Source organism: Chrysemys picta, chromosome 10 (genome assembly GCF_011386835.1).
Source record: "Chrysemys picta bellii isolate R12L10 chromosome 10, ASM1138683v2, whole genome shotgun sequence".
In the NCBI taxonomy this organism is placed as follows: Eukaryota; Metazoa; Chordata; order Testudines; family Emydidae; genus Chrysemys; species Chrysemys picta.
Genome location: NC_088800.1, coordinates 44386026 through 44409361, shown reverse-complemented (window position 1 = coordinate 44409361; position 23336 = coordinate 44386026). Strand labels below are relative to the sequence as shown.

Sequence of the window (23336 nt, the reverse complement as noted above, 5' to 3'; positions counted from 1 at the left end):
CAGATTGATGTGAAGCAACTTTTCCTCCCTGGACCATAAGCCCTGGGCCCGCAGGTCCCCAAGGTGTGCCCTCCAGCCCAGGTCCGACGCATCTGTTACTAACGTCAGAGTGGGATGCGGGGTGGCGAAAGGGACTCCTTCGCAAACCTGCTGCTGATCGAGCCACCAGCGGAGGGAGTTCAACACCCGAGCTGGGATTGTCACTACTAGGTCTAAGGGGTCTCTGTTGGGGCGATACATTTGGGCCAGCCACAACTGTAACGGTCTGAGTCTTAGGCGGGCATGTCTGACTACATGTGTGCAAGCCGCCATGTGTCCCAAGAGTTGCATACAGCATCTGGCCGTGGTCGTGGGGAATTGTTGGATGGAGCTTACGACCCTTTGAATGGCCAGGAACCGAGACACTGGAAGACTTGCCCGTGCCACCACCGAGTTCAGGACTCCTCCTATGAAATCCAGTCTCTGTGTGGGGATCAGTGAGGACTTGGGTATATTGACCAGTAGACCGAGCTTGCGGAACACCTGTAACACCAGTGCCACGTGGGAGTGGATTTCGTCCTCTGATCTGCCCGCGAGGAGCCAGTTGTCCAAGTACGGGTATACCGGCATCTTTCTTTTTCGAAGAAAGGCTGCCACCACGGACATGCATTTCGTGAACACTCGCGGGGTTGTTGCTAGGCCGAAGGGCAAGACCGTAAATTGGAAATGGTGTTGGTTGATGGTGAAGCACAGGAACTGCCGGTGGGCCGGGCGGATGGCGATGTGAAAGTACGCATCTTTCATATCGAGGGCAGCGTACCAATCCCCCAGATCCAGGGATGGGATAATAGCGCCAAGGGAGACCATACAAAAACATGCCTTGACCAAAAATTTGTTTAGTTTGCGTAGGTCCAAAATGGGACAGAGGCCCCCTTTTGCTTTGGGAATGAGGAAATAACTGGAGTAAAACCCTTTCCCTCTTAGGTCCGGAGGGACCTCTTCCACTGCTCCTACTTTGAGGAGGGCCCGCACCTCCTGCATAAAGAGTTGCTCATGAGAGGGGTCCCTGGAGAGGGACGAGGATGGGGGGTGACAGGGAGGGGGAGAGGAGAACTGAAGGGGTATCCCGCCTCCACCGTGCGAAGGACCCAGCGGTCCGATGTTATACGGGACCAAGCACGGTAAAAATGGGACAGGCAGTCCCTGAAACATAGGAGGATCCGGTATAAGGGTCGGTACGCTGTCCTCGAACGCAGCTTCAAAACCCTTGCTTATTTCCCGGCTGCGGCTTGCCTTGGCCGTTGTTTTGGCCCTGGTTAGGCGTGTTATTACGTCTACACCTGTTATCCCTGCCCCTTCTGCGGTACGGTTCCTGTCTAGGACGAGGGTGGTATTGCCTCTGTGGTGGTTGGGGCTTAAAGGGTTTCCTCTGCGTCACTGGGGTGTGCATTCCCAACGACTTGAGGGTTGCTTGAGAGAGTCTTTGAGGCTATGCAATCGGGAATCCGTCTGGTCTGAGAACAAGGCTGCCCCTTCGAACGGGAGGTCTTGCAAGGTGTTTTGTACCTCTGGGGGAAGGCGGGAGGCCTGTAGCCATGCCGAGCGCCTCATCACCACTCCTGACGCGATTGTCCTGGCCGCTGCGTCCGCAGAGTTAAGGGAGGCCTGCAAAGAGGTTTTGGCTACTGCCTTCCCCTCGTCCACCAGAGCAGCGAACTCTGGTTGTGAACCCTGGGGCAGGGAGTCCTTAAACTTGGAGACTGATGCCCAAGAATTGAAAACCTCTCCAGCGCATCATCAGAGATCTACAACCTATCCTGAAAGATGATCCTTTACTCTCACAGATCTTGGGAGACAGACCTGTCCTCGCTTACAGACAACCCCCCAACCTAAAGCAAATACTCACCAGCAACCACACATCACTGAACAAAACCACTAACCCAGGAACCTATCCTTGTAACAAACCCCAATGCCAACTCTGTCCTCAAGTGACATCATCATAGGACCTAATCACATCAGCCATACCATCAGGGGCTCGTTCACCTGCACATCTACCAATGTGATATATGCCATCATGTGCCAGCAATGCCCTCTGCCATGTACATTGGCCAAACCGGACAGTCTCTACGCAAAAGAATTAATGGACACAAATCTGACATCAGGAATCAAAATACTCAAAAACCAGTGGGAGAACACTTTAACCTGTCTGGTCATTCAGTGACAGACCTACGGGTGGCTATATTACAACAGAAAAACTTCAAAAACAGACTCCAAAGAGAGACTGGTGAGCTAGAATTGATATGCAAACTAGACACAATCAACTCCGGTTTGAATAAGGACTGGGAATGGCTGAGCCATTACAAACATTGAATCTATCTCCCCTTGTAAGTACTCTCACACTTATTATCAAACTGTCTGTACTCGGCTAGCTTGATTATCACTTCAAAAGTTTTTTTTTTTTCCTCTTAATTAATTGGCCTCTCAGAGTTGGTAAGACAACTCCCACCTGTTTATGCTCTCTGTATGTGTGTATATATATCTCCTCAATATATGTTCCATTCTATATGCATCCGAAGAAGTGGGCTGTAGTCCACGAAAGCTTATGCTCTAATAAATTTGTTAGTCTCTAAGGTGCCACAAGTACTCCTGTTCTTCTTTTTGCGGATACAGACTAACACGGCTGTTACTCTGAAACCTGTCAAGAATTGAAAATTGTGTCTGTTCAGAATCACTTGTTGGTTAGCGATACTCAACTGGAGGCCCCCGGATGAGTAGACCTTCCTCCCAAATAAGTCCAAGCGCTTTGCCTCCTTGGCCTTGGGGGTCGGGGCTTGCCGGCCATGCCACTCTCTTTCGTTGACCGCAGAGACAACCAGCGAACAGGGTGCTGGGTGAGGAAAAAAAAGGAAGTCAAATCCCTTGGAGGGGGCGAAGTACTTCCTCTCTACGCCTTTCGCAGTTGGTGCACTGGAGGCCGGTGTTTGCCACACTGTCTTATAATTCGACTGTACTGTTTTTATGAGCCGGAGTGCAATCCTGGAGGGGCCTTCCGGGCTTAGGATGTCAACCATGGGGTCCTCCTGCTCTACAGTCTCCTCCGCCTGCAACCCCAGATTGAGGGCTACCCGGTGGAGCAGATCCCGGTGTGCCCGATGGTCAATTGGGGGAGGGCCGGACACTGTCGTGCCTGCCACAGCCTCATCTGGTGAGGAGGAAGAGGTTAGGGGCCTTTCTGTGCATCCTCTTCCAGCAACTCCTCACCTAGTGGGCGCTCCTCTGGGATCTGTCCTATAGTGTGGACCTGAGACAGTGCCGGGTTTGGTGCCGAGTCGGCTTTCTCACTCCGGTGGTCTGGAGACCGTGGCCTCCTTGCGCGAGGAGGGGCGCCCTTGCAGGGAATGGGACCAGTGTCTCGAGGGGCCAGATCTCGAGGTCCTGGACAGGGGGCCTTGTTGGTGATAGGCCCAAGGGGTCCAGAATGGCCATTGTCCTGGCTGGCCCCCACTGTGGGTGCCAAGCGACTTCGTGTTCCCTACCGGCCGGTGCCCTGTGGGCAAATCTGCTGGACTGGCCCGAGTTTGCCTCCGAAACCACAGACTGTGACCTGGATGGCCACGGGGGTGCCGTGGGACGGTGCCGGTCCGGGGTCGGACAGCAGAACTTCCGGGACCGGGAGTAACGTCTTGCCGACCTGGACCGGTACCGATGACCTCGGGACCGGGAACGACTGCTAGTGGTCGGTCTCGGGGATCGCGTGGCTGACACGTCCCGGTGCCCACTCGAGTAGGGCTGCTGGGTCGGTGCCAGGCGCTCGTTGGGGCCCGACGGCTGTGCGGCCCTCTGCGCCAAGGGTAGCGGGGAGTCCACCGAGGCAGAGCTCGACTGGGAACGGCGCCGTGAGCGGTGCCGAGATGGTGACCGTGATGGGCGCACCATTGCCGGCTTGCCTCTGGATGGCCGCCTGGCGGATTATCTTTGGCTTGGGAGGGGGCCCACAGCGGACAATTCGATGAGGTCCTTTGCTACCTCAAACGTGTCCGGGGTGGAGGGCTGTTCCAAAAGCTCCTCCAGCCCTTTCTCCTCACTCGATGCGCCTATCCCGGGGCTCGACGGGCCTCTCGGCGCGGAGCCACTGGCACTGGGATCTGTTCTGAGGTCGCCACTCCCTTAGGCGCATTCGAGGTCTTCGCGGGCGCTGCCCTCTTATGCGGGGAGCGTCCTCGGGCCTTGGGTTGGCCCTTCGATTTTGCCAGCGAAGATGACCAGTGCCGGGGGCGGTCTTGCTGTGCCGGTGCCATCTGCTTATGGTGTCCCGCCGTGCCGTATCACGAACCAATGCCGGGGCACTCCGCACCGAAGTTGACGGTGCTGCGGCCTGATTCGAAGTGGAAGACTGCAATGCAGCCTCCATGAGCAGCTGCTTAAGGCGAAAGTCCCTCTCTTTCTTAGGGTAGGTCTACACTTACCCGGTAGTTCGGCGGCAAGCAAATCGAACTTTTGGGTTCGACTTACCACGTCTTGTCTGGACGAGATAAGTTGAACCCGGAAGTGCTCGCCGTCGACTGCGGTACTCCAGTTCGGCGAGAGGAGTACACGAAATCGACGGGGGAGCCGGCCTGCCGCGTCTTGACCGAGGTAAGTTTCGAACTAAGGTACTTCGAACTTCAGCTACATTATTCACGTAGCTGAAGTTGCGTACCTTAGTTCGAATTGGGGGGTTAGTGTAGACCTACCCTTAGTCCTGGGCTTGAAGGCCTTACAGATCTTGCAGCGCTCTTTTTGGTGCGCTTCCCCCAGGCAACGGGGGCACGAGTCGTGGGGATTGCTTATCGGCATAGTCTTGCGGCACATGGCACAAGCCTTGAAGCCTTGGGCGTGCAGCATGCCCCACCGCCCAGGGCCGGTGTTGGGATCGACCAAACACCTAACAAAAAGGAGCTTAACTACTACTAAAGAACACTAAGATTAACACTAGGTACTAAAGAATTGATACTGCTAAGAAGAACACTAACTATTAACGCTAAGGACACACTCAAGCGAGAGACAGAGTTGTTCCAACGCCGTCACAGATGGTAAGAAGGAACTGAGGGAGGGTCGGGCCGGCAGGGATATATATATGCTAGAGCGGGGCGCCGCTCTGGCCGGAGGGGGGGCCCCTGCCGGCCTGACGGGAGCCGCTGAGGGAAAAAGTTTCCGATGTCCGTGCACGCGACGCACGCACACCTAATGTATAATGGACGTGAACAATCACTCGAAGAAGAAAGTAACCATTTAGAAGACACTTCAATGGAAAAATCCTAGATTCATCTTTGATATGCTCAGCAGTGAAGGGATTTAGATGTAGCAGCTCACAGCCCTGGCATAAGTGTAAATTATGGAAGGTAGCAAAACTTCAGTTCCACGCACATTACTGTCTTTTCTAAACGTGTCATATAGAGAATAAGGGTGTATATTTTCCTTTCACAAATGAACTGGTAACGTTTATACCTCCAGAGGCATGTTCAAGCTTTGGGGAAATTCAAGCATCAGCATCTTGCCAACTGCAATGACAGTAGCATACCGTATATACTCGTTCGTAAACTGAATTTTTTTTAGTAAAAAAGGGAAGCACCAGAGAAGGAGGTCGGCTTATGAACGGGCATAGACAGGGAGAGGTGGGACACAGCCCCTCCCCCCAACAGAGGGAGCAAGGAGAGGCAGCAGAGCCAGAAGGGAAGAGGCAGGGCCAGCCTCTCTCCGCTTCTGGCCACGCTGCTCTCCCCGCCAGCCTCCAAAGCAGCTGCGGCCGTGCCGCCTGGCCCGCTGGAACATTCTGTGGCCACATCGTCCAGTCTGGCCCACCGGAGCAGGCTGCCGCCGCGCTGCCCAGCCTGCCGGAGCAGCTCCAGCCAGGCCAGAGACATCCTCCCCTGGCCCTCACCAGATAAGATGGGATGGGGAGAGCGTGGGGGTCCCGGGCTAAGGGTGGGGGTCATGTGGGGGGGAGGGGTGTCACAGGGGTTACTCCCCTGACTCCCAGCTTCTCCCCCCAAAAAAGTTTCCCCACCAGCTGCTGTCCTGGCCTGTCAGGGTAACCAGCTGGCGTGCCAGGACACTTTGTTTACTTAGGTTTACCTCTGTGCCTGCGCACACTCGAGGTAAACAAACAAACCATCTCGGACCATCAGCAGCTTATCCTCATGCCCCGGGAGCCAAAGTTTCGCTGACCCCTGAATTATAGGGGCTGCTTATAAACGGGTCATAAAAATTTTCCATTTTTACTTATCCATCTTGGGGGGGGGGGGGGGGGGGTCGGCTTATAAATGAACCAGCTTATGATTGAGTATATACGGTAAAATCATTGAGATAAAGAGGGGGGAAATAGCAATACTTGAGCATTTTTTGTTCTCCCGGAGCTGAGCAGCATGTTGGACATCAAATGTTAACTGCTGCTATCTAATATTACTTCCATGCAAGCCGCAATCCTCCAGAGATCCTTTCCAAACACCAATTTTGCTTTCAGACACACATGGAGGACAATGGATGCTTAGTCATTGGATAGAATTGTTTCCCTGGACTGAATGTCTTGCTAATACCACTATATAGAAACTGCTGAAACCTGCTCTGAGTATAAGAGAAACTCAGACCATGATTTGGACTCTACATAATGCCACACCAAAAGTGGCATCACAAAAGTATAAAAATTAACCTGTTCAATATAAAATGTGCATAACAATTGCAAAATGTGCCAAGGGACAGAGAGGAGATCTCCATGTTCTGAGAAAAGACTATATCAGGATAGCTTTCACCCATGTTACTGACTTCTTATAATTTAAGAGGAAGTGTTTTATACAGCTGAAGGAAGGCAACAGGGTATGTGGGTACTCAGCATCTATGAAAAAAATCAGGCTATTTATGTGCTTTATATTAGGCACCCAAGTTTGATAATATTAAGAACCAGTAAGTGCTACAAACATTGTTCTGTCCGACTCCCCAACACTGCAGAGAGGGATGTATAAGTGGACAAAAGTTACTTTCTTTAAAAAAGGCATATAGCTAATACCCTTAAATATGGAAATATTTTAACAGAATTTATTTTCTGTTTGTTGGCTGACTTCTGGATTCCACTCTACTCAGACAAGGAAAACACTAGTCATTTTCAGTATCACCTACACTAGCACAATGCCAAGTTAACACTTGCCAGAGAATATTTAAAGCTAAACAAGACTTTAAAAGATGTATTTGGTTTTGTAAGACTACCATATCTACATTAAGTAGGTGGCCACATTCTTTTAAATAGAAACCTCTCACTGAAATAGAGGGATGAGAGCAGAAGATGGGTTTGGGGACTCTGGGCTCATTTCCAGCTCTGCCACCAACTCACTGAGGCAGAGTGAAATTTAAAGCCCTGAATGCTCAAATGACTATCTCCTCACCACTATATTATGTAACAGCAACTAGTCATCAGAAGCGCTCAAGCTAGTACCTTGGTATAAAAAGAGGCTGTCAGCTGGGTGTTCTCTATGAAGAATGAACACAAACTTTCTTGCAACCACCCACTCCTTGGTTTCACACATCTGAGCTTCAGGGGCGTGCTACAAAGCCTTGCTTTGGGCTTTTCTGGGAAGAGAGGGTTGGAAGCATCAATAGTGGCTTGGGAGGAATTGTTTTAATACCCTTGCTGTAGTAGGAAATATTGTTAGCAAGGTGTTAATATTGTTTACTAGCACTGGCTGGCAAGGATCACTTATTACAGAGCTTGCTTTATGGTTGTAATTTTCAAATTTTGCACAAAAGACAAGCATTTTAACAATAAATGACATTACTCAAGGTTGATATATACCCAAGGATGTTGCAAGAATACATGTGTATTTAAAAGGTTTCTGTTGGGGTTTGTAAAGTCCTCTTAAAAAAATGCCTAATCTAACAACAATGTCCCCTTAAAATCTCACTTGTGGTCTTCCTTTCTCAAACTGATGCTACTTTATACTGGACAGCATACAGGTGGTAAGCGAGAAAGCCAAGAACAAGCGTTGATGCTTAAGCAAGCACATCTAGGTGTCCACTACTGCAAAGTGAAAACTCCAGGATAGCAGCCGGATTAGAATTTGACTTGGCTTAAATACTCAACATGGGGAAATTCAGACAAATAAGACCACAGAAACAGACAGCAGCTTTATGTAGAAGAATCCAAATGTTACTGCTTGCAGACAGCAAGTTAAGTGATCTCAACATAACTGCATTCTTTCAAAACAAAAAACCCTTTAGATATTTTCAATATTAGCTCTTAAAATATTACTAAGGCTACATCTACACTACAGGGGGGGTCGATTTAAGATACGCAAATTCAGCTACGCGAATAGCGTAGCTGAATTCGACGTATTGCAGCCGACTTACCCCGCTGTAGGGACGGCGGCAAAATCGACCTCTGCGGCTTCCTGTCGACGGCGCTTACTCCCACCTCCGCTGGTGGAGTAAGAGCGTCGATTCGGGGATCGATTTCTACCCGCCGATTCAGGCAGGTAGTGTAGACCCAGCCTAAGTTTGAAAGTCATGAATCTAGAAAGTTGTACCAGTAGTTCAGAAAATCTCAATGTCAAAACTTTGGGAATGGCTAAGGTTTTAATACCAGTCTTATCTTTGTCCCCTTACCCTTGACTACCATATATGATTCAGATACTGTTACAGACCTCTACTATCCTGCAGCAAAGCTACGCAAGAGCATCTGAACTGCAAACCCACCCACTAATTAGCTAAAGTCAGACTCCTTCCATACCCCCATTATGGGCTAAACCCCACATTACTTTATATATGGGTCACATGAGATCCTGCCTTATTCCATTATGTGGAATGGACATCCACCACCATCACTTCCCCAATTAACTGAACCTGTACTGATCAGTGACCACATGCTCCCAACACATACCAAATAAACGGTTTCCACATGTATAATAGGGTGATCCATGGCCTAATCATTACATCTTCTAAACCGCTTCATAGGCCAGAGATCCCCCTGTAACCAGTACAGGCCAGAAAAAGCAGTTATCCTACAAGATTCCATATTACTGCAATGCATATGCTCGCTCGCTCTCTCTCTCTGAAGTTACATTTTTCTTGTCTTAATTAGTGGAGTTCTAACGTCAGCAAGGAGGAGATAAGTGAGGTAAAGAACCAGCACGGCTTTCCTTACCAGTGTTTCTAGACTGATGTCCCAATGTTTAATCAACTTGTATAAGAACCCAGATTTTCCTGGCTCCCATATTCTCTTTTACAGAGACTATCATATTTGCCTTTGTTACCAATCTAGCTGCTGGATTTGGGCTCAGAGGTTATACAGCAACACCACAAACTAGCAAAGCCTTCTTTCACTCCAGAAAATATAAATCCTTGTGTTTTCAGAAGAAACATTTTGCTCTGGCAACATTGACTAGAAATCAAAAGGTGGCAGCAAAATACTTTTTCATAGAAAACTCAAGATTCAAACCACAACCCCAAAAAACAAGACAAAAAAAAATCAGTGTCCAAAAGATGAAAACAAGGCAGGCTAGCACATACTATACTGATGCCCTGTATCCGTCAAGAGCAATTTAGTAGTTGCAGGATTAATGCAGAGTCTATTTCTGGCCACCCAAGACTCAACATGTTAGACACAGAAAAAGACCAACATGCAAGGATGACATGCACAAGGCACCCAATCTGAATATTATAAGTATTTGCAAGATAACAAGAACATGTTTGTGCTTGCTTAGGGCAGGGATGGGCAAACATTTTGGCCTGAGGGCCACGTCGGGGAATAGAAATTGAATGGTGGGCCATGAATGCTCACGAAATTTGGGTTGGAGTGTGGGGGTGGGGAGAGGGCTCTGGTTAGGGGTGCAGGCAATGAAGAGTTTGGGGTGTAGGAGGATGCTCTGGGCTGGGACAGAGGGGTTTGGAGGGCTGGGGTGTGGGAAGGGGTGTTTGTTCCAGCTGGGGGTGCGGGCTCTGGGGTGGGGCTGGGGATGAGATGTTTGGGGTGCAGGAGGGTGCTCTGGGCTGGGATTGAGGGGTTTGGGACAGGGGGGAGAGATCAGGGCTGGGGCAGGGGGTTGGGGTGTGGGGAGAGGCTCGGGGTGCAGGCTCCGAGCAGCGCTTACCTCAAGTGGCTCCCGGAAGCAGTGGCCTGTCCCTTCTCTGGCTCCTACCTGGAGGTGTGGCCAGGCGGCTCTGCATGCTGCTCCATCCATAGGCACCCCTCTGCAGCTCCCATTGGAACGCTTAGGACCTGGAGCGGGGCCATGCCGTGGCTTCCGGGAGCCGTGCAGTGCAGCCCCCGACCCAGCGCCCCAGCCAGAGCGGGGCAAGCCCCAAACCCCACTCCCCAGCAGGAGCTCGTGGGCTGGCTTAAAACAGCTTGTGGGCCACATCCAGCCCACAGGCCATAGTTTGTTTGCCCACCCTTTCTTGGGGCATTTGGAATTCTTGCAGAAATACAAAATTCCCAGAGCATACACACGTGAAACTGGAAGGGAATTGGGGGATGGAAAAAAAGCATCAAGAGCAACAAATGCCCCCTTAAAAAAAGCGGGCATACTTCTCCTGGGTACTTACTTTCCCCATTAGCCTCTGAAAATTATCAGTGCTAAAACAATAGCTGGTGTGCACTGCTATGTAAAAAGGAAAAATTTCCTCTACCTCACATAATAGATTCTCCATACATGTTGTATTCATCTGATCCATGACTAGATCAATCCAGTTATCTGCACTTCTCATGGGTTTCAAGTGAAAGGTGTCTGTCTACCAAAAAGGTGGCGACTTACCTTTCCATCAGCTTCTCTTTATCCCAGTTGAAATGGCTAAGTAGTATTCTGGTGATAGTTGCCGGATTCTAGAGAAAGAGAAAATAAAATAATGTACAACAAACAACAGTACACTCTTGTAACTCAGTCCATGGGTGATCAGGGACCTGAATAAGGCTCTTGACAAGCAAACATGGAAGCCAAGGATACTAAATGTTTATTGACAAGTTGTACTGTCCTCATTATCTCCACACTGGGTGAACTATTAGTCCAAGAAGATAAGCACATTTGAAAAATTAAATAGGCTTAAAATTTGTTTGAATATAAGCATTTTTCATAATTGCTACCCTAAGAAATTCATTGAAGCAACATGGAAAAAACTGTTGTAGACTCAATGCTCCATATAAGTCACCACAGCAGTTGACTTCATGTCTACTGCTTATCACTGAAGAGACGGGGGGAGGGGGGTATCTTTTTTTGGATCAACTTCTGTTGGTGAAAGACAAGCTTTCAAGCTACGCTCTTCTTCAGTCTGAGAAAGGTACTCAAGAGTCACAGCTAAATACAAGGTGGAACAAATTGTTTAGCATAAGGAGTTAACACATTCTAAGGAACCAATCAAGGTGAAATGGCCTGTTAACACCCCTGCAAGTCACAGGACAAAAAAACTGGGTTAGTGGGTTACAGACTTTTGTAATAAGCCATAAATCCAGTGTCATTAAGACCATGATTTTTAATATCTAGCAAAATTATGAATTTAAGCTGCCAGGCTTGTCTTTTGAAGGTGGTATGCAGGTTTCCTTTGAGGATGAGGACTGAAGTCAGAGGTGGAGTGACTGTGTAAAAAATGGTCACCCACAGATAGTGTTTTTGTCTTTTAGCATTTTTCTGAGAGAGTTCATTCGAGAGCATAATGATTGTTTGATTTCACCCACAGTTATTGGGGCATTTAGTGCATTGTATGAGGTACACAACATGTTGTTGTATGCACGGGTAGGACTTAGGGATCTTAAAAAGTATGTTGTGGCAGGTATTGTTCATCACAGTGGTGGAGATGTGTCTGCAGGCTTTGCATTTGTTATGGCAGGGTCTGGTATCACTGAGTTGGTAGGTCCTAATCTACGTGGAGCTTACTTCTGATGATGAACTTGGCATGGTTGGAAGATAGTTTGAAGGCCAGAGAGATTTATTTAAGGATGTGGTCCCCATCATGTATAATTTGTAATTTAATGATACCCCACAGATCAGGATCAAACATCCACCAGGTGTCTGAAAGCATACCTTAGCTGTTACAGAAGGGACAAGACTCATTATCTTGTTACACTTCCCTTCTCACATGATCAACTTGGACCCTAGGTACATAAACTCAACAACCCAATCATGTTTCTTCAGGAAGCTCTGGACAACAGTTATGTTAACATTCCACAGATGTTTTCTGTTTAGTGCAAGCAAGCAAAATCAAAGTGGGTTAAAATCCATTTCTCAGAGGATGAGAATGACAGGAAAAGCCCTTGAAGTATTGGGGTGATGCAAGTATTGAACAGACAGTAGATAATCCCGTAATTATGTCTAATATAACCATAAACATTTCCTGTAGTAACTAAACTGAATACTAAAATAGATGCCCGTTATAGCGTGAGTGCTTGCCCTCAAAGCATCTGTGTCAACACTGGCATTACACTGCACGCCACAGTCAACACAGCCTTTGAAAAGGGAAATCATGTCTCATCAATCTATTAGAATTCTTTGAGGGAGTCAACAAGCCTGTGAACAAAGATGATCCAGTGGATATAGTGTACTTGGACTTCCAGAAAGCCTTTGACAAAGTCCTTTACCAAAGGCTCTTAAGCAAAGAAAGGAATCATGGGATGAAAGGGAAGGTCCTCGCATACCAGTAACTGGTTAAAAGCTAAGAAAGAAAGGGCAAGAATAAATGGTCAGTTTTCACAGTAGAGAAATAGTGGGGTCCCCCAAGGAACTGTGCTGGGACCAGTGCTGTTCAACATATTCATAAATGATCTGGAAAAGGGGGTAGTGAGCTGCCAACTTTGGCACATGACAGAATTACTCAAGATAATTAAGGCCAAAGCATATTGCGAAAAGTTACAAACTGGGTGAACTAGGCAACAATGGCAGATGAAATTCAATGTTGATAAATGCAAAGTAATGCACATTGGAAAAAATTGCAAATAGACTTACAAAATGATGGGATAATTAGCAGTTACCATTGAAGATCCTGAAGAAATCATGTTTTCAGAGAACTAACCATCCACTCAATATGCAGCAGCAGTCAAAAAGCCAACAGAACGTTAGAAACCATTAGGAAAGGAATAGATAAGACAACAGTAAATATCATAATGCCACTATATAAATCTGTGGTATGCCCATACTTGGATTACTGCATGAAGTTTTGGTCGCCCCATCTCAAAAGAGATATTAGAATTAGAAAAGGTACAGAGAAAGGTGCAACAAAAATGATTGGGTTACAGAACAGCTTTCATAGGAGATTAAAAAGCCTGACTGTTCAGCTTGGAAAAGAGACAACACTATGGGGGATATGATAGAAGTCTATAAAATCATGAATGGTGTGGTGAAAGTGAATAAGGAAATGTTATTTACCCCTTCACATAACATAAGAACCAGGGGTCACCCAATTAAATTAATAGGCGGCACGTTTAAAACAAACACAAGGAAGTATTTCTTCATACAATACACAGTCAACTTGTCGAACTAGTTGCCAGGGGATGTTGTGAAGGCCAAAAGTATAAGTGCATTCAACACACAATTAGGTAAATTCATGGAGAATAGGTCCACAAACAGCTATTAATGAAGATGGCCAGGGATACACCCCATGCTCTCAGTATCCCTAAACCCTGGACTGTCAGAAACCGGGACTGGATGATGGGCTGGATCACTCAAATTGCTCTCTTCTGTTCATTCCCTCTGAAGCATCTGGCACTGGCCATTGTCAGAAAACAGGATACTGGACTAGAGGGACCACTGATCTGACAGAGTACGGCCGTTCTTATGTTCTTTTGGCAGCCCAGTGTGGAGCAGCTAATGTGTCCCTGCCTTAGTTTCCCTTTGTGGACTATCAATAAATTCAGTGAAACTTGTATATAGCTACCGGTGCCTCTTCAGGGGTGCCGTTTATTTAATCGAAGGCCAAACAGACATGCAATCAAGTCTTCAGTCCCTGTATCCTAGCTTGGGGGTACGTAAGTGAATCATAGAATATCAGGGTTGGAAGGGACATCAGGTGGTCATCTAGTCCAACCCCCAGCTCAAAGCAGGACCAATTCCCAACTAAATCATCCTAGCCAGGGCTTTGTCAAGCCTGACCTTAAAAACCTCTAAGGAAGGAGATTCCACCACCTCCCTAGGTAATCCATTCCAGTGCTTCACCACCCTCCTAGTGAAAGTTCTTCCTAATATCCAACTTACTATCAGTCTGTCTTCTCCACATGAGTCCTCTATCCAGGCTCTTCACCACTAATGCCCTCACAACCTGGGACCCTCTTCTGGAGTCAGGCCTCCTGCCATCACCTTGGGAAGGGTTCCTTTTGTGGACTCAGGGCCCTTGCAGAGGTCAAGCTGATGCAGCTCTTCTCTGGAGCACCATGTAGTTCCCCAGCGACCTGGGCCTCTTGCTACTGTCTAGCAAGATCCTGTTGTTGGGACTGGGCCTTCCTATGGCTTTGTCACTTGTAGCCTTTTTGGAACCTGCTCCCTGCAGGGGCACCTTTCCTAGGTTCCCTTTTTCTGATGAGCTAAGAGATCCCCTGAAAAGTTCCTTTTCCCAGGAGCGTCCCCTCTGCATTCTGGGGCTGACTGAACCCTCATAAGCCTTTAATAGGCCCAGGTGTTCCCTAATGAGTTAACTTCCATCCAGACACCTGGGTGGATCTGGGTTGGCTCATTCCCCTTAACAGAGCCCATCATGGAAAGACTGGTCCCTAAGTCCCTTGAAAGGGCCACCCCCTGTGACACTGCCCTTTTGGTGTTTGAGTTGATTTTACCACCAGACTGCCTAGGTCACAAGTTACAATTTCAACACTTACAATCACTAAAACTTGTACTTTAGGAAAAAATCCCTTTCTATTTCAATAAGGCAGTGTTTGTTGCAGTGTCTCAGGCAGTGTCTGCCAAGCATATCAGACAAATGCCATATATGGGTTTCTCCAGCTAATCCTCCCAGCATCATCACACATTGATTTAAACAATGTGTTTTAAAGACAGTTAGCTTTGCCTTGCACTAGAATTCTAAGCAAATCTCCAACAAGAAAACATGTAACTTTTTACAAATGTAATCTACGGTATTTCCTGTTGCAGTGAATTTGTCAGAAGGATGCACAAGGAAGCAATGTTTTCCTATTCTCCCCCCTCAGGTGTTAAGATGGTCTTAATTACCTTGAAGTGCTGTCCTCCCTCTACTGCAGCACCCACCAGGCCCTTGGACCACTAAATTCACACTTCTGCAAATTCCCATTAAGCACTTCAGAGATCAATTGGACACAGCAGCAGTGGACAGGTAGGCCCTTTTTGTAATAAATTGTGTAGCACAGGAGGGAAAGCAGAAGGACAGTGTGGATACAGACACATCAGACATCTTAAGACCAGTGACTATGCTATTTTGAAGATCAGCAACAATTTTTAGTCAAATGCTTTGGATACAGATTGCACTTTGGTGAATAATTTTTGTTTGACTTGACATTTTACAGTAAGTATTTTGAAAGACTGAAAGATGAATTAGTTTCATTTGTGGATTCTTCTGTTTTCCCAGTGAAGTGGCATTGCAGTTTTCTACATCAAATCCTCTAAGTCAGGGTCCCCAAGACATCTTCAGCAATGTAACAATAAAGAGAAACTAAAGGAAACTATTTTCCTCTTCCTTCAATGGTGGAAGACTTCAATGTCACAAAAGGGTATGCTACACCAGAATTATACCTGTGACACTGATATCACATTACAGACCCAGTATGTTGCAATGTGTTTGCAGTCAGAAAAGTGGTTCACTTCTACAAACCAGCTGGGGTTCAGTTTCCCTTAGCTACTTCACTACCAAATTAATTAAATGTAGTAAGTCAAAGATTTACTGGCAGCACACCAAGCTCCTACCAGATCCAAAAAACTGGGTTATCTGTTTTCCACAGCAAAGATTCAAGATTTAAAACTTAGCTGGTTGTTTTGTTTATACAGAAGGCAGGACATAACATCTTTGCCCCTTTGTCAGTACTGTACTAGCAGAAATAAAATCTTTGTCCATGAATTAAGCAATACAGCACCCTGGAAACCAGGGAGTAGAAAAGTTTAAAAAGCTTAATTTGGTAAAAATCAACATGTGATTTTAGCCACAATTAACTGCAGATGTGAAAATCTTTGGCTTTAAGGATTGTGGTACTTAAAAAGTGACTACTAGCAGCCCAATATGAAGTTACACACAAAAAATAATCTGTGCAATTGATGTCTGAGACTATGTTTTTGAAGGAAGTTACTTTCATTGTGAAACCTGACTGCGCAATGCTTTAACACTGCTACTACTGTATGGACATATATTTACTCACGCTCTTTTGGCTCTTTTATTCCCTATACAATGAATTAGAAGTTTACAGAACAGTTAAACTGATGCATTTTAATAGACACCACCAGCATAATATCTTGCTTTCTTGTTCCCTTATTCGTTGAGTTACTTCTCTTACGCATATGATTATAATCCTTTGTTTGTGCCACCAGAAACATTTGCTACAGGCAGGCTGTGATGATACAAAGATAGGCTTTAGTCTGAAGCAGCAGGAAGAACTGGGTTATAAGGACATCTCCTGTTTACAAAAACACATTTTAATAACCAAATAAAGCAGCCAGAAACAGATGGTAAGCAAGGGAGAAACTAACTTGTGTTCCAATATTAGATTTTCATTCAATGTTTGAGAGGACAGCCAAAATAGATTTATCACACAAGACCAATCACCTGTTAACTCTACATGCTTAGACCTAGAAAGAAGGTTGCCTACTGCTCATTAGAAGCTAGTTTAAAAAAAAAAAAAACCCTACTGATATCTTGATAGTAAGGGAAACCTAAGAAAGAGGAAAGCAGCCATTTTGTTGAAAGAAATTCTAGCAACACTTTAAAGACAAGCTTTGACAACACTAGTAAAATATACATACAGTAAATCTGCCTATAGAGGAAGGGAAGAAAATCCAAACTGCTTCACAGAATTTGAAGGACTGTCACTACTTGTCTGAAGACTCAATCTGTTCTAAATGAGTATCTCTAACCTTCCTATCTCTGGTGTTTAGATACAGCAGAAGTAGAGAGCAAACATGAAAAGAAGAATGCAGGAAAGATGCAGATGAGAATCCTATAAACTATAGAATGCAGGTTTGGTGGAGTTTTGGAGTACTTCTACTGCAAAGTGATGGGTGATTGAAGTACAAATGCCTTAATTTTGGGGGATTTATTGTATTTATAGCTAAGCTACAAATCCACTTAGTATTAGATTCAATTTCTTTTGGCTACCAAATAAAACCTTCCCATATATTGTTGGCAAATATATGGGGGGCACAAAAGAGGAAAATCCCTCTCCCCTAAAGAGAAAAAGTTAAAACCCTGGATATATAATACATGAATTGCAAACTAGTTTAGGAGAGATTATGAGAACATTAATTTAAAATGGGGCTTTTGAAAACAGCATTTGAGTGACATTTTGCAGTATCTGATTGGTCACTGCATTCAATTTCAAGACAAGTTTTCTAGGCAGTTTAACTCTTTTAGATGATGATAGACAAAAATGCATTTGAAGAAATCAGCTTCTCACCATGCACTGGGGAGAACCTGCTGTTCCAATCTGAGTGTTCAGTACACATAAATAGCCTTTTAATAATAAAACTCAGCTCATGCTTAGCTCCCCAGCAAAACTCCTCCACCCCCTCAAGACAGGGCATTGATATATTCCTCATCTTGGATATTGCCATTATACAGCATTGATTTAAATGTGGCAGCTTCTGCATTTCTACAAATTTGCATCAAAGGATTAAATTGACAGCAGGGAATAGAACCTACATGCCACTGTTAAGCCTTATTTGGACTCTACATGGTCAAAACTTTCTAATACAACTTCTGATTGAACATGCAATCTATGCCTTGTGTCATACTTCTTCACATACATGAGTTGACCATGCAGAGACCCTCAAAAATGCTGACTCTTCCTGAACCTCTCTACAACTCTTCGAATGGCTCAAGCATTTGAATGACAGGCTCAGGTACATTCCACTGGCATACACACTAAGAAAGGTGGTATTTAAATTCCTTAGCAAGTGGCAGCCAGCTGGTTTCAAAGTAGGTGTTTGAGCATACAGAATGCAAAGTTCTACCTGGCGATGACATCTTGTATAAGCTGGTGTAAGACAGGCCTCTGTAAGATGAGCAGTTTAAAAACTGGAAGTTAAGTGCTTGAAACAGCCCAGACATGCCAAACCTGAGGGGAAAAATGCAGAAACCGGGCTTGTTTTTCTCTTAATTGGCTGGTGAATTGCTTGGCGGCTAGTTTTTGGCTTGTAGCTCGTTGCAGCTTGTTGCCTTTTGGGGGGGGGGGGGGGGGGAAGAGTCAGGGGTGCACAGTGGGCCCACCACAGTTCCAGACTGCACGCTGGAAGGCGGGGGGGGGGGGGGGGGGATCTCGTCACAGAGTGTTGGGGTTCTTGGGGATTGGCTTGTTTTGAAATGGGATTAGCTTGATTTTTGTCTTATTGTGAAAGTCGGGGTGCTTATTTACCACGTGAAAGTTGGCAACTGTGCCAACCACATGTACAACCACCACAGACATCTTCCTTTAATAAAGCAGCATCAAGCTAGTACTGCAGTCATCCCATGCTGCAAATATTTAATCAGTCAAAACTTTTAACAGGTTTGCCAATATTGGCATGCCAAGCATTTTTTAGCATGTGTGGAAAATCCTCTCTGCCAAGTCACTGATCTGTCTTATAAAACTAGTGTACAGGTCAGGTCAGCATTGTGCAGTGTTGATCTAGGTCCACATATTGATCTGAAATGTTATACCTTGGGTATTTTAACAACATTACCACTAAAAGGTAAACTCATTTACATATAGCAACCTGTATAAAAAAAACTATAAAGCTTTATCATAACCTCTCAATTGCCTGAGCAATATAAAAGCCTGCCCCCTCCACAGCCATTTGTGCACATTCACAGTCCAGTTTAAGGGTAGCTATTAAGCTTCTTGACCTTCAGCTACTCATTTCCAGGACCATCTCTGGGTTGCACACTCTTCCATAGCTCTCTGGAGTGGTCTAAATTAATGGGGTAGGGGAGTTAAACATGGGAGTCAGTACTGACTGATGCAAATATCCAATATAAAAGTGTACCAATGCCAACAAGAACGGCTCAGAAAAACACCCCAATAAATCTCCAATGTCCTACCTAGGCGAGTAGAGGGCTTTAAATCTCCGTATTGATGGCAATGGCTCAAGTCCCATACTGCTACACAAAAGAAGGCAACTGATAGGAGGCACTGAACATTATATACCTGTTTCTATTGTTCGGTTAGTAGCTGACTTGAAACCTACACTACTGACTACTAACAATAACCTAGTCATCTGTGCTATTTTAGCCTTCTCCTAACGTAACCGCCCCCATCACTAAATTAGAGCTGAAACATTACATGCACTTGTTGTTCGGTATGTTTACACGTTCTTTTAGCCTGAATCATACTAACACCACACCTCCAGAACAAGGCTCAATTTGTTTTACACTTCTATTGTGTGAGCTCTAATTATGAAAGAGGCCATTTACTCTTACAGGGGATTTCTATAGAAAACACAGACAGGCATCTCTCAGCTTACCAACAAAGTTAAATATCTTAGGCCTTACAGGTAATTCCAGGACTCATGGCTTTGAAATGTGTGAACTGTCCAATAAACTCAGACTGAGTTGTCCAGGGGGCTTCTTCAAGAACACTGGTCTACAATTTTTGAGAAGTAGTCTGCTTCAGAGATAAAATGTGCTAGTTATTATGTATTTTGATGTGCTGAATTCAAATATGACAATTAAAACAACTGATTGGCTACTGTTGCTAAGATATTTAAGTTTTTACATTTTATGTCTATGTATATTGTGTAGATAGTTTTAAGCATAAATTGTAAACCTAGGTCTTTTCATGTGTTTATGGTTGCTTTACATGATAATATTTCACCTGTCCTGTTTATGTAACACTTTAAATATCAGCAAAAGGGTTATATAAATACAATTTATTATGAAACAAAAGGCAAAAAACTATTATGTACATAGTTTAGTCCTATTCAGTGTCTACTCGGCTTGTCTCTTGTATTAAATGGAGCATCTCTTGTCACTGTCCAGCAATAGTCTGCAAGCATTGATGGGCTCCATTTGCCCTGATAGTGTTCTCATTTGTTGCAATGTCCTGGTGAAATCGCTCGCCATGCTCGTCGCTCACTGCTCCGCAGTTCGGTGGAAAAAAATCTAGATGAGAGTGCAAAAAAATGTATCTTTAGTGACATGTTGCAACCATGGCTTTTGTATGCCTTGAGGAGGTTTTCCACCAACAACCTGTAGTTGTCTGCCTTGTTGTTTCCGAGAAAATTTATTGCCACTAACTGGAAGGCTTTCCTTGCCATCTTTTCCTTGCCACGCAGTGCATGGTCAAAGGCATCATCTTGAAGAAGTTCACGAATCTGAGAACCAACAAAGACACCTTCCTTTATCTTAGCTTCACTTAACCTTGGAAATTTTCCACGGAGGTACTTGAAAGCTGCCTGTGTTTTGTCAATGGCCTTGACAAAGTTCTTCATCAGACCCAGCTTGATGTGTAAGGGTGGTAACAAAATCTTCCTTGATTCAACAAGTGGTGGATGCTGAACACTTTTCCTCCCAGGCTACAATGACTGTCGGAGTGGCCAATCTTTCTTGATGTAGTGAGAATCTCTTGCACGACTATCCCATTCACAGAGAAAACAGCAGTACTTTGTGTATCCAGTCTGCAGACCAAGCAAGAGAGCAACAACCTTCAAATCACCACAAAGCTGCCACTGTTGTTGGTCATAGTTTATGCACCTCAACAGTTGTTTCATGTCATAGGTTTCCTTCATATGGACTGCATGACCAACTGGAATTGATGGCAAAACATTGCCATTATGCAGTAAAACAGCTTTAAGACTCATCTTCGATGAATCAATGAACAGTCTCCACTCATCTGGATCGTGAACGATGTTGATGGCTGCCATCACACCATCAATGTTGTTGCAGGCTACAAGATCACCTTCCATGAAGAAGAATGGGACAAGATCCTTTTGACGGTCACGGAACATGGAAACCCTAACATCACCTGCCAGGAGATTCCACTGCTGTAGTCTGGAGCCCAACAGCTCTGCCTTACTCTTGGGTAGTTCCAAATCCCTGACAAGGTTATTCAGTTCACCTTGTGTTATGAGGTGTGGTTCAGAGGAGGAGGATGGGAGAAAATGTGGGTCCTGTGACATTGATGGTTCAGTACTAGAAGTTTCATCCTCTTCCTCGTCTGACTCAAGTGAGAATGATTCTGGTGCATCAGGAACCGGCAATCCTTCTCCGTGGGGTACTGGGCGTATAGCTGATGGAATGTTTGGATAATGCACAGTCCACTTTTTCTTCTTTGACACACCTTTCCCAATTGGAGGCACCATGCAGAAATAACTACTGGTATGATCTGTTGGCTCTCTCCAAATCATTGGCGCTGCAAAAGGGATAGATTTCCTTTTCCTGTTCAACCATTGGCGAAGATTTGTTGCACAAGTGTTGCAGCATATGTGTGGTGCCCACCTCTTGTCCTGATCTCCAATTTTGCAGCCAAAATAAAGGTGATAGGCTTTCTTAACCATAATGGTTATACTGCGCTTTTGGGATGCAAAAGTCACTTCACCAAAAACATAGCAGAAGTTATCTGCACTGTTCACACAAGTACGAGGCATCTCTGCTCACTTTGGCTAAACAGAAATGTGTCCCTTTGCAAAATCAAACACTGACAAATAAGAGAGCAAGACACTGTATGATTTCTAGAGCTGATATAGAGCAATTTGTTCAGCAGAGTGATGTAAGCTTCATTATGATTGCATCATCCATTGACTTCTAGGAATAACATGATGCAATTCATATCTTGTATGACGCAATACCAGCTTCAGATAGCATCATTCATTGTTTTGCCTAAAAAGCAAGTACTGTCCAAACCCAGTCATAGATTTATTCATAGATCCAGTCAAAGATGTACTTTAGTCATTTCTGGTTTAAACTGAGATCCCTTCCCTTTATAACTCACTTATCCTCCGCCATTCCCAAGTCAAGGGTCGTATATACTGACCCAATAGCATATCTTGAAAACTAGAGCCAATCAACCATTTTAAGCATCATTTTCTTTCTCAGTGACCCAGAATTAGTAAAGTTTGACTACATTTATTTCAGAAGCATTTTGGCTGTAGAGCAGTGTAATTTAAATAACTGCTGCCTAATAATCCTTTGCCTAATCTTTGTCAAATCACTTCATCACCAGTCATTTAGCTTATGCTGGCATCACTTATGTCACTCAGGGAGGTGAATAAAGCACCCTCGATCAATGTAAATTATGCCAGCATAAGCGTTCATGTGCACAGCGCTATGTCCATAGAGAGCTTCTCCCACTAACACAGCTTCTGCTGCTCGCGGAGATGGTTTTATGCAGATGGGAGAGCTCTCTCTTGTCGGCACAGAGCGTCATCGCCACACATGCAGCAGCGATACTGTACATACAGACATGGCCTTTGTACCATCCTAATCTTCATTTTCCCTTCCCTCCTATCCTTTTGTCAGCTCTTCCTCAATCTCATCCCCTCCACAAGAGGCTCTCCCACCTACTGCCAATTAGGGTGACCAGACATCCCGATGTTAGCAATGTTAGGTTGGGACACTGGACAAACAAGCAAGGCTCCCGCACACAGGCGGAGCCCGGAAGGGCTCGCCCCCCCCCGCCCCGACTCTGCTCCCTCCTTCCCCCATTGGATCCCTCCCCAAATCCCCCCCCATCCCTGCCCCCTCACTGCCCCATTGGCTCCCTCCCCAAATCCCCACCTCTTCCCCAGCACACCATGCCCGGGAGACGCAGAGGCGCGCGGGGCCGGGGTGAGAGAGAGTCCAGCCTGGCCCCGAGCAGGCAGGACTCGGGCGCGGTACCTGGAGGGAGAGTAGGGGGGCGGTCCGCGGGGCCAGGCAACGGTTGTTCTCCCCACCTGGGGAGCGGGACTCAGGAGCAGCGGCTGCTGCAGCTCCTACTGCCGCAGGGGAAGGAAGCAACCAAGCATGTGGCGCTCGGCAGCTGCGGCTCTGGCGCCCGGGCCCGAACTCGGGCCCGTTGCGGGGACCCAGCAGCGCACACGCTGCGCCCATCCCCTGGCCAGTCACATCTGGCTGGCTGCCCAGCTGGTCCAATCCCGCTGGCGGCCCTGGGGCGGCGGCATCGGCAGCCCCGTTCATTCCCCTGCGGGACCCGAGCGGGACGGGGGGTCTGGGGCCTGCTGCCCCCACTCCGGGGCGGCCCACAGGATTGCACCAGTTGGGCAGCC

General features: G+C 46.1%; 1 protein-coding gene across 2 annotated transcripts in view; it reads right to left on the bottom strand.

The window, feature by feature from the left end:
• Positions 1-23336, bottom strand: part of ARIH1 (ariadne RBR E3 ubiquitin protein ligase 1) — a 137104-nt gene that overhangs the window by 74120 nt on the left and 39648 nt on the right. For both annotated transcript variants that reach the window (XM_005280991.5, XM_065558561.1), the window contains exon 2: positions 10758-10825. In XM_005280991.5, coding sequence (XP_005281048.1) covers positions 10758-10825 — 68 coding nt within the window. The remainder of the gene's footprint in view (positions 1-10757; positions 10826-23336) is intronic.